General features: G+C 36.9%; 1 protein-coding gene across 1 annotated transcript in view; it reads left to right on the top strand.

Moving 5' to 3' along the window:
- Positions 1-12,113, top strand: part of OMA1 (OMA1 zinc metallopeptidase) — a 16,171-nt gene extending 4,058 nt beyond the window's left edge. Inside the window, exons 5-8 of the mRNA XM_008936616.1 lie at positions 324-452; positions 2,847-2,921; positions 4,943-5,092; positions 11,895-12,113. Of these exons, the coding sequence (XP_008934864.1) occupies positions 324-452; positions 2,847-2,921; positions 4,943-5,092; positions 11,895-12,113 (573 nt within the window). The remainder of the gene's footprint in view (positions 1-323; positions 453-2,846; positions 2,922-4,942; positions 5,093-11,894) is intronic.
- The last annotated feature ends 1,293 nt before the right edge of the window (positions 12,114-13,406 follow it).

Consider the following 13,406-nt stretch of genomic DNA (forward strand, 5'->3'; position numbering starts at 1 on the left):
TTGTGTTCCTTTTTACTCAAGACCTTTGTCTGCACGCAGCCATCATCTTATCTTGTGCTTTGAGTCTCTGGCAAAAATGTATTTGTTCCAACTGTATTTGTGTAGCTATGGTGGATTCTAGACTGCAAGTACCTTGCATCTGACTGGATATTTTTGTGCAGGCAGGGGAGGTTGTGCTCACCCTGCTCCTGTGGCTGCATAGAAAAAAGGAAAAAAAAAAAGTTTTGTTTTGTTTTTTTTTAAAAAAGTGTTTCCAAATTCTGTTATGTTCTAAAGAAATGTCAGATGGTAAGGAATGAAAACAGGACAATTTGTGTTTGCAGGCAGAGAAAGTTGGCATGGTTCACTTACTGGATTTTGTATCCCTCATCTTCCTGACTCTGATTTGGGCCATCTGTCCTCGGGATAGCTGGGCAGTTCTTGGCCAGTGGATTCAGAGCAAGCTGAAGGAGGTAAGACTAAGGTTCTGTATCATCCTTCCTGAATCCCATGGAAATCAACATATCACAGTGAGATATGTCAAAGATTAATTTTTAATCTTGGGGAGATAGCACCACTAAACAATATGTTTGGTGAGAAAGGCAAGAGGAGAAATACTATAAGCAAAAATTAATATTTGAGTATGTTGTCAAAGTAAATATAGTTTTATAAATCTGTATCTGCTTTAGTTGATGTGTATTTTTCATTTGCCATCTTGAAGGGCTTTAGATCATCAGCTGCACAGGCTCCAAGTACCTGTTTGCTGATGAAGTTAGATGATTGTCTCTTTGAAATGTAGTTGACCTTTTAAGGTTGTGTATGTTGAAGTTGCCATGTTTTTGAGTAGTTGTTAAATTGTTTCTAAACCAAATAAAATATATGGAATTCTTTAAATATATTCTTAGTGGTAAGAATGGTTTCTAAGATAAGAAAATTGAGACTCTAAACATTCTTTTAAAGTATAAACCATGCTATAATAAAACTTACTGAAATAATCCTTTTAAACAGCATATAGTCCAGTAAAGTAAAATTCAGAGGCTTTGTGGTGCCAGTTTTCTTCAGCAGCCTAATTTAATTTACTCTCTGCCTCTGCACAGTTACTAATCCGTTTCTTTTTTAAAAAGTGGGGTTTTAAAAAAGAAATTTTGCTTACATCATAAAACCTGAATCCGAATTTAAGTGAAAGAGCTCTTTGGTTTCTTTGACTTCTCTTGATGCTTTTCCCAAGATTTCCCCCACTTCCTCAAAAACATGAAATTAAACATACCCAATCTGTTTTGGTAGTTCTTATGCTAATGGGTAGATGTGTGGATTCTGAACATAAATTATCTCTAAAGAGCTTGAGTAATTGTACGAGCTAAGAAACCAATACAGTGGTGAATGCTAGCCAGCATTTTGAAGAGCTGAATTTGGAAAAAACGAAGTGTGAATCAATCCTGAGACTGCTCATAATTTAGACAGCAAGATTTAACTCCCTGTCAGCATCTTTTCTGCTCTTCTAGGCTAACTGCAACTGGTATTTTGGCATTGTGGGTTGGAATTGTGCATTAGATTGCAAATGGAATCTGGGTTTGAGCTCACAGTCCTAGTGTGCTGTAGGAAAGATATATCATAGATGAGATATTGTACTGGTTTGGAAGTGATCAAACTCACCTTCAGTAACAGTCAAAGTATCTGTCATACATAGCATAGACGTTCCAATTACAAAGATATATATTTTTGTTTAAGGTTTATAAGGAAAATAAGAATTTAGAAAATTACCTCACCTATGCTTACTTACAAACCAGCATATTTGGCCTTAAAAACTCTGCAGAGTTTCAGCTGTGGTTGGCTTTTATTTTTGACCTAGTAAAGAAAAACTGTCAGTACTACTTCAGAAAGAACCAAAAAGTTACAGATCCCTTTATGTACTCGGGGAACTGGACTGATGCTTTGGGGCTCTTCAGTTCTATCTGTTTTGTCTCTTTTTTTTCCTTTTCCACTGGATCTTAAAAGGAGGGTGTATTCTTATAACCAAACCAAGAACTGATAGAGCCTCTTTCTCTGTGCTAACTTTGCACATCTGCATTATTCAGTTGGTATTTCCTAATGGATGCCCAGACCAGAATGTTGTGACATGTTCCTTAACTCTGCAGGAGGAGGCTGCTTTAACTAATCCTGATTTGCCTTTACTATAAACTGATACGTTAGGGCAAAGCTGCCCAAACCTTCATGAATTATATGTACCAGAAGATCCTGAGTTATATGATGAAATAATCATTTGAGAAAACTATTTCTGTTTCTTCATATGTATTAGTACAATGTCATACCCTAGAACAAAGGGGAAGAAGGGTTGGTCAGATTAGTATCTTCCAGAGTGATTTTTCAAGGGCAACTTGCAGCTTGTGTTGGGGGATAATCTAGACAAAGGAATGATTTCTACATAAAAATGTTGATGGCTACATTCCATGCTGTGGGCTGTTTATTACAAAGGTTCAGAGACAGTTGTCATGAAAGTTTAAGGGAGCCTCTGGAATTTTTAGCACACCATTTCTACAACAAAAATCTTAATGCAAATCATAGCAAAGAGAAAAAAAATTATAGTTTCAAGTTGGCATTGACCCCTTTGGTTGTTGCAGAATGCTGTGAGACTGGCTGATGAGAGGGGCAGTGAAAATACATACAATTTAATTTCCACTGAACACAGAACCAGTGAATTACATGAAATGCTGTTATGTGATTTCATTAAGAAAATTAATACTGATCCCATGCAGTGTGAACATGATAGGTAGACACCATTTCTTATGAGGTTAGGAAAATAGTTACAATGCTGTAGCACTGTCCACATTCAAAACCAAGAAACAGAGCTTTGATGTGTTTCTTTGCAGTTTATGTTTGATAGACCATACAGCAGAACATTGGAGGCTGAAGCTGATGAAGTGGGACTTCAGTTTGCAGCAAAGGTAATTACAACTGGTTGGTTTTTATTAACAATTTAAGGGATTTTTTTTCAGTTTCTATTATAGTCAGAGGTAGTTTCACACCTCATACAGAGGGAAACAGTGTGTGCGAGGGTTCCCCAATATTTAAAGGTATGTAGATTAATGAAGTGGTGGGAAATTAAGAGGTGTCACTGCCCATGGCAGGGAGTTTAGATTAGATGATCTCTAGGGGCCCTTCCAACCTACACCAGTCTGTGAAATAAAATAGTGTATAGGGGAAGACAAAGTCATTCTGGCTAAATTGTATGCAGTAAAATTGAAATTTGTAAAGTTGTGCATTATTAATTGCACAGGATACTTTTTATGAAGTTTACTACTATTAGAAGAAAAAGCTACCTATGTATATAGGGAAGGATGCCAAATAGTGAGCTATTGTAAGTAGGATATATTTAATGTATTTGAAGATATAAATTGCCATTTAGATTTTTTTCACTTATTTTCCTATCTGTTGTGAGAAGTTCTGAGGAATTTTTTTACTATATTATAGTGCACTTGAAATATTCTGATCTACAAAATCTGTTCTCATAACAATGCAGTAAACTTTATGAACTTTTTGATATTGTGGTTAGATTTTCAGTGATTGCTGATAATTATGAAGTGTTTCAATTCTTTCATTTTAATGTATGTGAAGATATAAATTGCCATTTGGATTTTTTTCACTTATTTTCCTATTTATTGTGAGAAGTTCTGAGGAATTTTTTACTATATTATAGTGCACCTGAAAAATTCTGATCTACAAAATCTATTCTCATAACAATGTAGTAAACTTTATGAACTTTTTTGATATTGTGGTTAGATTTTCAGTGATTGCTGATAATTATGAAGTGTTTCAATTCTTTCATTTCTAGCCAAGTGCAATAGAGCTAGATAAGTGCTAGATAGCTATGAAAGCAGCACCATCTAGTGTTAATATTTCATAAGGAAAGTTTCCTTTTCTTAATAATTATTAATATTCACATAAGAGTTGTTAAAATTAACGTTTAATCTGGTATTAAAATTGCATTTGTAGTTTAAAGTCATTTAAGGGCGTAAATACAATTCATGGGAAAAAAAGTAATTGATGTGTGGGTACCTGCAGCTTTTTAATACCAACAATGTGGGACCACACCAGAAAGGAAAAAAAGCAAAGAGGTATCTCAGCATTTCTCTTCTTGTGCAGGTCATCTTTTTATAATAATAGTTGTAAGAAATAAATGCAAGGGGTAAAGCACCACTTCTTTATTTCTGGGGGGAAAAAAAGTTATTTTCTTACCTTCTGAGTACTCATCTCTTTGTCTCTCAAACAGATGAAAACTAATCTAAGAAATCTTGTTCTGTTTTTTCCCCCTCCATTTAAAAGCAAGTATAAAGGGGTGGTTTGGTGATATGCAAGTGCCCTTTGTAAAGTTACTGTTCCATGACTTTCTGTGGTTGAATATCTCCTATGGAGGGAGATAAGAATTCTACAGAATCCTGTTTTAATCTGTTGTGGATTACACAGATGACCCTTGAAAAAGGCAGTGTAATCACTTACAGAAAAGCCTTTGCAGTTTGTTTTTAGAGATATTTAAGTATGAATTATTATCACTTTATAGTTTTAACTCTATACTTCCTGTAAATTTGCCTATATCTATGGAGATGATTTATTTCTTCTGCTGTACTGTGTCTAGCAAAAAGAATAAGCAGCTGAGTTATCTAAAGAACAAGTACATGCTAGAAATAATGAATCTGTTTTTCTCCTGAATTGTTTCAGGTGCAAATTTTTAAGATCAGTGGAATCATGTAGCTGTTAGAAGGAACAAATCCAGTGTCTATGTGGATGAAGTTTTTACTGCATTTAGATATTTTAGAGCAGCCTTTTCCTGTCAGGTACAAGGGGGACCATGTAAACAGGCTTTGGAAGTGTAAAACTTAGGATGTCTTTTGCAATTCAATATCCATTAGAATGTGCATTGTTTCACTTTAAGAATCTAGTGGTCTATGCATTTTCTTTCTATTTTCAGGCGTGTGTGGATGTCCGAGCAAGCAGTCTATTTTGGCAACGAATGGGAGTAGTAGAGACCCTTGAAAGGCAGCCCAGGTTACCAGAGTGGCTCTCCACACACCCTTCTCATGAGAACAGAGCTGAGCACTTAGACCAGCTTATGCCAGAGGTGAGCACAATTGGAGGAAGTGTCTTTTTCTCTTAGGAAGCTTGCCAAAGGTAGTTTGGTCTTGGTTCACAAGCTGCTTGGGTGTTGATTCACAATCTGCTCTTTTACCATCGTGCTTATCTTTCTTTTTATCCTTACAGAAATTTTCTGTTGCAAAGCTCTCAACCTTAAAAGTTTTATTAAATGAGGAAAAATTAAGATAGCACAGGTAAAATGTAATTATATTCTAGGTTATTTTTTAAGTTGGATTCCTTAACTGTCTTGACTTCTGCTTTGGTAGCTAGCCCTAGGCTGTCAAATTGAGAATGCACCATCCTATCCTGTCTCTCTCACTGATCTGGGATTGAATACATCTCAAATAACTGCCTCATAAGAATGTCAGACCCTCAAGTAGAAGATTTTTTTAATAACCCTAGTTGTGATAGGTCTCTGTAGATTTTTGCAGCCTGCTTTTTTTCTTCACATCTCCGTTCTGCCACACTGGGGAGCAAAGTTTACCCCACTCAAAGGAACCTGAGCTAATTCACACAATTGCCCATCAATCTGTGGTCTTTTCTCTGTTCTTTCTTTCAGATTTCCTCTCAGAGGAATACCAAGTGGATAGCCACTTGGGGATTCTCTTAATTTGGTGTGCTACTTGCTGGTAGCTTAAGGACAGAGAACTGTTGCAAGTTTAGTAATCTTGTTTTGTTTAATATCTCTTTAGATAGGGGGTTATTTTCAACTACATTAAAATAACATGGATTGGTTTTGCCTTTTATTTTGTTTTTCTTTTAAAATGTAGTGCATTTCACAACAGCAAGCTAAACTGTGTTTGGAAATTCCCTTTTTTATAACCAACTGGTAATTTCTTCTTCCTCTTTTTAAGAAAAAACAAACAAAACCACCTCTCAGTCACTATAAGTCTTTCTTAATTCCAAACTGTATAGACAGTTGCAAGATTTATTGACAGGGGGAGCACTAAAATGTTGAGGTGTTCACTGATTTCAAAGGGGGGAAAAAAGATTTTTGTGAGTCTTTTTATGAGAATAGGTGCATTAAATACTCTTAAGTGATGGCATAAATCAAAATCAACATGAGGAGCTGGATGTTGGAGACTGGCTAGGCTGAATATTTTAAATTAATATACACGAACTCTGTACTTTGCAAAAACAGGTTGTGAGACTGTTTTGATGGATTTTGTAATGCATTAGAGCAGCTAAATGGAAAATGATACTTGTTGTGGAGCCTCAATTTTAGTTAGATTGAACATAAAGGGTTCAGGATCCTTTATTTTCATACAGTTATTGATGAGCTTATAAAGTGGTAATGAGATAAATTACTTCTAATATTGTACCCCAGGACTGAGCAAATAAGTTAAATAACTGAGCAACTGTGCAGAACTGGCAGTAATGTTATTTCTGCCTTATTTCTTGTAGTTTAGCAAGGGGAGCAACCTTCATCTTTTTATAGCCACTCTCACTTCCAAGAGCAGTGGAGGACTGGAAATTTTCCTCCAAAAGATGATTGAGGAGGGGATGTTTTCATTTGTCTTTTACCTTAAACTTTCTATGGAGTAGGTTGAGAAAGCAGGGACTGAAGACTTCCTGTTTTTACAGAAATTCACTGTGTGAGGTTGATACTGCAGAAGTGGAATAAAAATGAAAGGTATAGAATCATGTAAGCATGGAGAGTTGTTGTTGGAGGCCTTCATCTGAGAGCTGCCTTCCTGAAGCTGGATCTTGGGCATTTAAAAGGAGTCCCAGGGCTCTGTTGGCATTCTAAAGCAGTGCCTTTTTGTTTCATTGTTCACATACTTCTAAAGCTTTCTAGAACAGTATGTTTATCATATTTTAATGGTCATTGGATATTCAGTGCCACGGGGAAGAAACTAGATTTCAAAAAGGGCCTTTTTATCTCCCTAGTATCTCTCTGTGAAGAAGCTGTACTTCTTAAGACTCAGTATCAGATCCATGGTGAGCATTGTTGTGTTTTTTATGCTGATGGTTTTGAAGCTGAAATGGTTTTCAGGACAATACAATATCTATTATTAGACAGCCACTCTATCTGGGGGAAATAAGGACAAGTTTTTGGACTTCCCAGGCCACCTTGATGTTTCTCTACAAACCTCTAAGCAAGTAGACATTAAGATGTGTTCATGTAAAATGAAATTTTTTCTTCAGGTAACAGAATAGCATGTCTCAGTGAGGTGACTTAACAGTCTCAGGGACTGTAAATTAGAGCAGGAATATCACAGGGATTCTATTTTCACATAATTAAAAGACAGGGAGCAAATCAAATGAGTTCTAAGGATCCTACATCTGGTTTTCTGAAGAAGTTGGAAGCTACAGCCAACCTGAAGAATTAGTAAATAAGAGAACTGTAAGCAGTTACAAAGTGGTGCTGTTATGGAAAGAAAATAAAAGAAATTTTAAAAGATTTCCCATGTTTTTAAAGACTTCCCCCTCAGACTGGGAGATACTTGGATTATAAACTAGGGAAATGAAATACACTGTTAAATAGGAAACTGAAATCTGCGTGGAAGATGGTGAGGTGTTTGATGCAAGGCCTGTGCATTATATTTTCAGAAAAAGAAATCTTCACGTGATTTGGAGTAGCAGGAAGGATGCTTACCATTCTTTTGGAGAGAAAAATTGTGAATGTAGTGCTAGAGGGATGTAGGATCTTCTAGTTCACCTCTGAAACTTTCATTTCAATGTTCTCTGACTTGCTACAGTTTGTCTGCCCTTTTCCTGGCATGCTGTTCAAGCAGGGCACTGTACATCAGCTGAAGCCTCAGCTACACAGAGTAAAGGGGAAGGTTGTCTGCTGAGCACTGCCTGTGACACAAAAATTCATCTTGACTTAACATTTGCTTTTTTGACATCATGCTGTTGGCTCAGATTTGATTTTTGACTCTCTGTACCTCCCATTTCCCACTCTTTCTTGTAGAAATGCTGTGTTGACAGCATTTTGAGACTAATACCAAGTTGGGATATATAGCCTCTACTGCTTTTCTTTTGTTTGCTAGATCAATTATCTTGTAAAATAAAAAAAAAGGTAATTAATTTACTTTGGCAAAACCTGTTCTTGTCAAATCCACATTGGCTGTTTATCCAAACAATAATAAAAAAAATTATTGCTTATTCCTCAGTCTATTGCCTTTTGGATATTGAAGATATATTTATTTCACTTCCTTTTCAAAAGGGGTTGGTATATTTTCTGTTTGCTTATGGCATGAAGATTACTTCAGATAGTTCTAGACTAGAATGTATTAATTAAGCCTTATCAATGTGAAAACTTAAAGGAAAATAATAAAAAATACTGACCTGTGCTTCTGTCCTCCCCTTAAAGGTGTTAAATATTTTGTGACAATTTCTCTTTTCTGTGCTAACAGAGGCAGTGAAAGATTTGAGTATTAGCATTATATATGTGGCTTTTCTTTTCTATCAAGTAACAAATCTATCCATTCTTTTAATCATCTTTTTACTACTCTTTTATTTGTAGAACCTGTTGTCTTCCCTGTGCCTGCTAATTGTAATTTGTTTTGCAGCTCAGTGGTTCTTAGGGTTTTCTTTTTTTCAATTTTTTTTCCCCCATGTGATTGTGCTATTTCTTAGTTTTTTGCCTGAATTGCAAGGTCAGAGCATAAGTCAGCCCTGCTGAGGTGACTGCACTTAATACACAAGAGACTACAACCCTTGGCCTGGTGTGGACAAGAGAATGATGTGGCTTTTACACAGAGAGCTGACAGCCTGAGAGGTGGGAGGCACTCCAGAAGAATGTAAGGGGTTGAGATTCATCAGTTAGCCTGGTATCTGTGACAGTGGTGAAGGATTAATATTGAGAGCAAAAAATCACTGGTTTCTGTGTTGGTCTCTGCTGGGAGGCTCTGTATGAAAGCAGTAGGATGAGGCAGACCTCCTTCATTCTTATGCCTTCCCTACTCCCAGCACGCTGCAGGAGGTGACTGCAATTGTATTGATAAGAAAAACAGCTTTACCTTTGTTACCTACAAGCAACAGTTGTGATATTTTATTAGAGGTGTCCTGAAGCAGTAAGCATGCAGGTGGTCTTTGTTCTGAACAGCAGTACTTCTCTGAAAGTTAACCTGAAAAGAACAGCATTAAAATACTCTGTTCCCAGGTGAATCTACATACTCACCCTGGGGAGTTAACCTTGTCTCAGTTCTGCCCACCTTCTCTGTTGAGAACATTCTTCAGTAAAAGCAATCGGTTAAACATGTTCTTATTGGAATATCAATATGCATATACTTCATTAAGAATGCTTTTACTTGTCCTCTTACCCAAACTGTCAAAAAACAATTTACTTGAGCAGTATTAAATAGCTGGATTTGAAGTTGCTAGTGGTTTTGGAAGCACAGGCCGGGTGACTGTTGGGCTGTTCTGTCTTGCAGGAGAAATTGTATCGTAAGCTCCTCAGCCTGGCTCTGTTGTCTTTGTGATGTTGCAGAGCTACCAGCATGAAACAAAATAGCAGCAACTACAGCAATTGTTAACTAGGAGGCATTGTTCTTAACATTTGCTGTTGTGACTTCAGTGTTTTAGGTGAGCGAGACCAGGGAAATAGGCCAGGCACTATAGAGCCACGAAAAACAGAGATAAAATTGCTAAGTTACTTTAGAGGATTATGTTGCCCTTTCTGGGATACAGACTAAATTTTTAAATTTCTGTTTGCCTTGAATAATGCTGCTTGACATTAATGCAGTCTTGCAGCAGCTTATGTTCTGGAAGAGAGCAAGAGAAAACTCTTGATTTGTCATATATGTCAGTTCAGAAATTAATTGGTCACTGAAGCAGAAGAGTTCAGTGGTACAGTTACACTTGGTGACTACATGGACCCATCATGCTGTAGAAAAACAAATACTGAAAGCTTTATTCATATTTTAAAGTTGGACAAGTGGAATATTTGCATGCATAATCCAGACTTGTGCATCCAGTAATTTGAATACTACATTTCAGCAAGAAACAGCTGGAGAAACTGGTGTTACATTTCTGGAATGCATCTTTTTTTGAAAACCAGTTGTTAAATTTAATTTCTACTTATTTCTTGCCATTCACAGCAAACTCTTTATCAGCTTGCCATAGTAAAGTAAGGGAGAAGTATGTTTTGGTACCTCCTTATACATAGAAATGAGTTCAGAAGCTCTGCTCTATTTTAAAATCTGCTTAGTAAGATGTTTCCAGTGTCTCCTGTGGCAGGGTACCAGATGGTTTCAAAATGCTGGGCGAATGCTTATGCATAGGTGTACTGGAGTATTATTTGATATTTCAGCCAACTACAGTGTATGTAAAGCAGATTGAAAGTTTCAGCTCTGTTTTTGAAGTGCAGTGCTAGGACTGCCATGAAAACTCTGTTACTTTCTTCCTCCTCTTTCATCCATCTAGAACAAATAAGTCAGCCCACGCTTCCCACTAAGAGTCCCTAGTGCTGGTCAGGGGGCACCTGGCTACAGCTTGAGAAGGGTCTGGCCATTACTTTTCAGGAATCTATGGCTATGAAGTGAAGGGGAATAAAATATAAATTTGAACTTATTTTCCCATGAAAGGATTAAAGATAAAGCTGAATGTTACTCTGCCTGCAGTTTTATGCTGTAATTGAGGCCAAGATAGAAATAATATTGTACAAAAGTCACTGTAGCACAGTGGCCATTGATGAGGGCTAAATATCAGGCTGGGTTTTGACTTTGTGTTTTCTTGGCATTTTCATTTTACAAATCTTGAGCAAGATGGTTCGCAGCAGAGATGTAGGACCCTGTAATATTCTACATGCAGTATTTTGCTGTATGATGCATATGATCTTTTCTTGATCAGTTTAAATGAGTCTGGTAGGAGAATCTGCAGGTACTAGTAGGTCTGTGTACAACTGCTTGTAAAGTACTGCACTGGATGTAGTTGTGGGGTCTCCATTGTTAGCTCTAGAATGAGCTGCCTGTTTGTGGGGACTAATTAAGGTATGTTCAGCTTTGTTACAATAAACACCAACTTCAGCATTCTTTAAAACAGCTGACTTGATCCAGTTGTATACCAGTTTCTCTGCGGTGCATTGGAGATGTTGGATTCATCCCTTGTCAGGCCTTTCTGAGACTGCCCACAAGGCAGGAGCACCTGAGGCGAGCGTGCTTGCACTAATCCTTTTTAATTCTCTGGGAATTCTTTACTCCTCTGTGCCTTGGCTCTCTAATCTGTAGAGTGGAAGCAGTGGCACTTAGTGAGCAGGAGTTTGGTCTCTTGGTGCTCGTCTTTTTATCCAGATAAATTTTAACATTATGGAAACTTTATTTTCTCACAGTACTTGTAAGCTGTGTGCTGAAATGCTTTTTGGAGATGAGATCATTTCTGTAACTGGACCTTAACAGTGCTGATCAACCATCTGGATCTTTGTGCTGAACAGTTACATCTCCATTATGTTGAGATTTTTTCCCCACCTTTCTGTGCCAGACAACTACATATAGTTACTTGAATAACAGAACATACCCGATGAATTAAATTATTCATGGCTTTTTTTCTTGATGCAGTCGTTTTGATTTACACATGAATGTAAATTAAAATTTCATTTACACGTGAATGCAAACTAAAAGGTAAAAGATACTAATGTGGACAAGTGCCACATAAAATAGCTGGAGAACTTCTATTTGTGTTGTACCTTTTAGAGTATCCATTCTTTGAGATACTGTCTGTGAGAAAATCAATTTCATTCTTCATTCTTCATTTTTTTTCTATTGTTTTACTATATCACTACATTTCTTCTCAGGAATTTTCTTATTTAAATGAGCATGATTTGTTTTCCTATGTATTCACAGGCTCTTAAAATAAGAGAGAGCTGCAATTGCCCATCTCTTTCTGGACCAGATCCTCGTCTCGTTTTCAAACATACCATGCAACGTTTCCTGAAATTGCCTGAAGATCAAGAATCCCCAAATTCTACAAAGGAAGATCTCTCAAAGCCAAAATTGGATTTTCCTCACACTCAAAAAGTGGAAGATATGCCTGCAGCTCTTGCAGTTAAACCTACAAACTAATGATAATCATTCTCACTTTTTATGAAACTTGTGGTCCCTGAAGGTCTGTTTTATAATGCAAATTTGTCTTTGAACCATAACGAAGATGTAAGATACTCATACTCTCACTCAAAGCAATAAGGAACCATGCCCACACAAGAAGAGCAGTGTGTTGGAGCTGAAAGTTTCTTATTCATCAAGAGTTACTGAAATAAATCACTTCTCAGGGGAAAGATAATCTCGTACAATCCAGTCACACAGTGTAATTTTCAGCTTTATCAGGCTCACCTTGATCAGAGGACAGATGAGCCAGGAGCATCCCTAAAGCAGAGCAGAAAGTACAATTTTCATCACTTAAGTTGTCTGGTTTATCTTGCTGTAATTTGGGTTAGGTCTATTCGGCTTCATTTGAGAAATAATGAGGAGAGCTTACTACCCATTCCACATACAGGATGTTTAAAAATATGAAGCTGAGATGTGGTAATGGCCTATGGGCTAGATACACCCCTACTTAATTAGGTGGGTTTACTGCTGGGATTTTCCTTCTTTCTAAGGCATTTCAGAACATGGATTGATTCAACATTTTCCTTCAAAGTAATCTGAAAGGCTTGCACAAAGTTCAGTTTCAGAAAGGAGTGAAATAATTTTCAGAGGAGTCTTTCTTCTGAAAGAAACTAAGAACTGTAGTTGTTAGCACTAGAATACTTTGCAAGGCTGTTGTCTTTTTTTTAGTGATTAGGGTATCTCATCAGAGGGCAGTTCTACTGCAATGACATTTGATTTGTATAATCTGTTAGCACAGAAGTGATTGCTGATGTCTATATTACCTAGTAGACAAACACCACAAGGTTTCTTGACTGTGCAGCTTTTGCAGCTGTATCCTATCCTAAAAGGTGACTTCAGGGAACTGGCATCTAATGCTGAGCATCCCTCCCTCCCTGCAGCCCCCCTGAAGCCACACATTTTATACCATGGAGACCAATATGCACAACATAGTGGCTAGCCCATCTTGAAAGGCAGAGCTTTTCCTATAGCCATCATATTCATCTTTATTTGTACATTTGAGTTATCCTTGCTTTGCAGCTGATAAAAATACTAAAATGTCAATCTTGCAGGAAGATAAAGAAAGAAGTAGCAGTGAATGAAAACAAAAATAGGGAAATCCCTTTCCTTTACCTGCTAAGACATGGTTGCTACTAGGTTTTCTTCATATTTCTTCAATCAGAATGCAAGCTTTTAAAAAGGAAAGAAATACCTATTCAATGCTGCCAATGAATATAGTTTGAAAAAAAATAAAGATAGTGAGACAAGTAA

Source organism: Merops nubicus, unplaced genomic scaffold, assembly GCF_000691845.1.
Source record: "Merops nubicus isolate BGI_N331 unplaced genomic scaffold, ASM69184v1 scaffold8680, whole genome shotgun sequence".
NCBI lineage: Eukaryota > Metazoa > Chordata > Aves > Coraciiformes > Meropidae > Merops > Merops nubicus.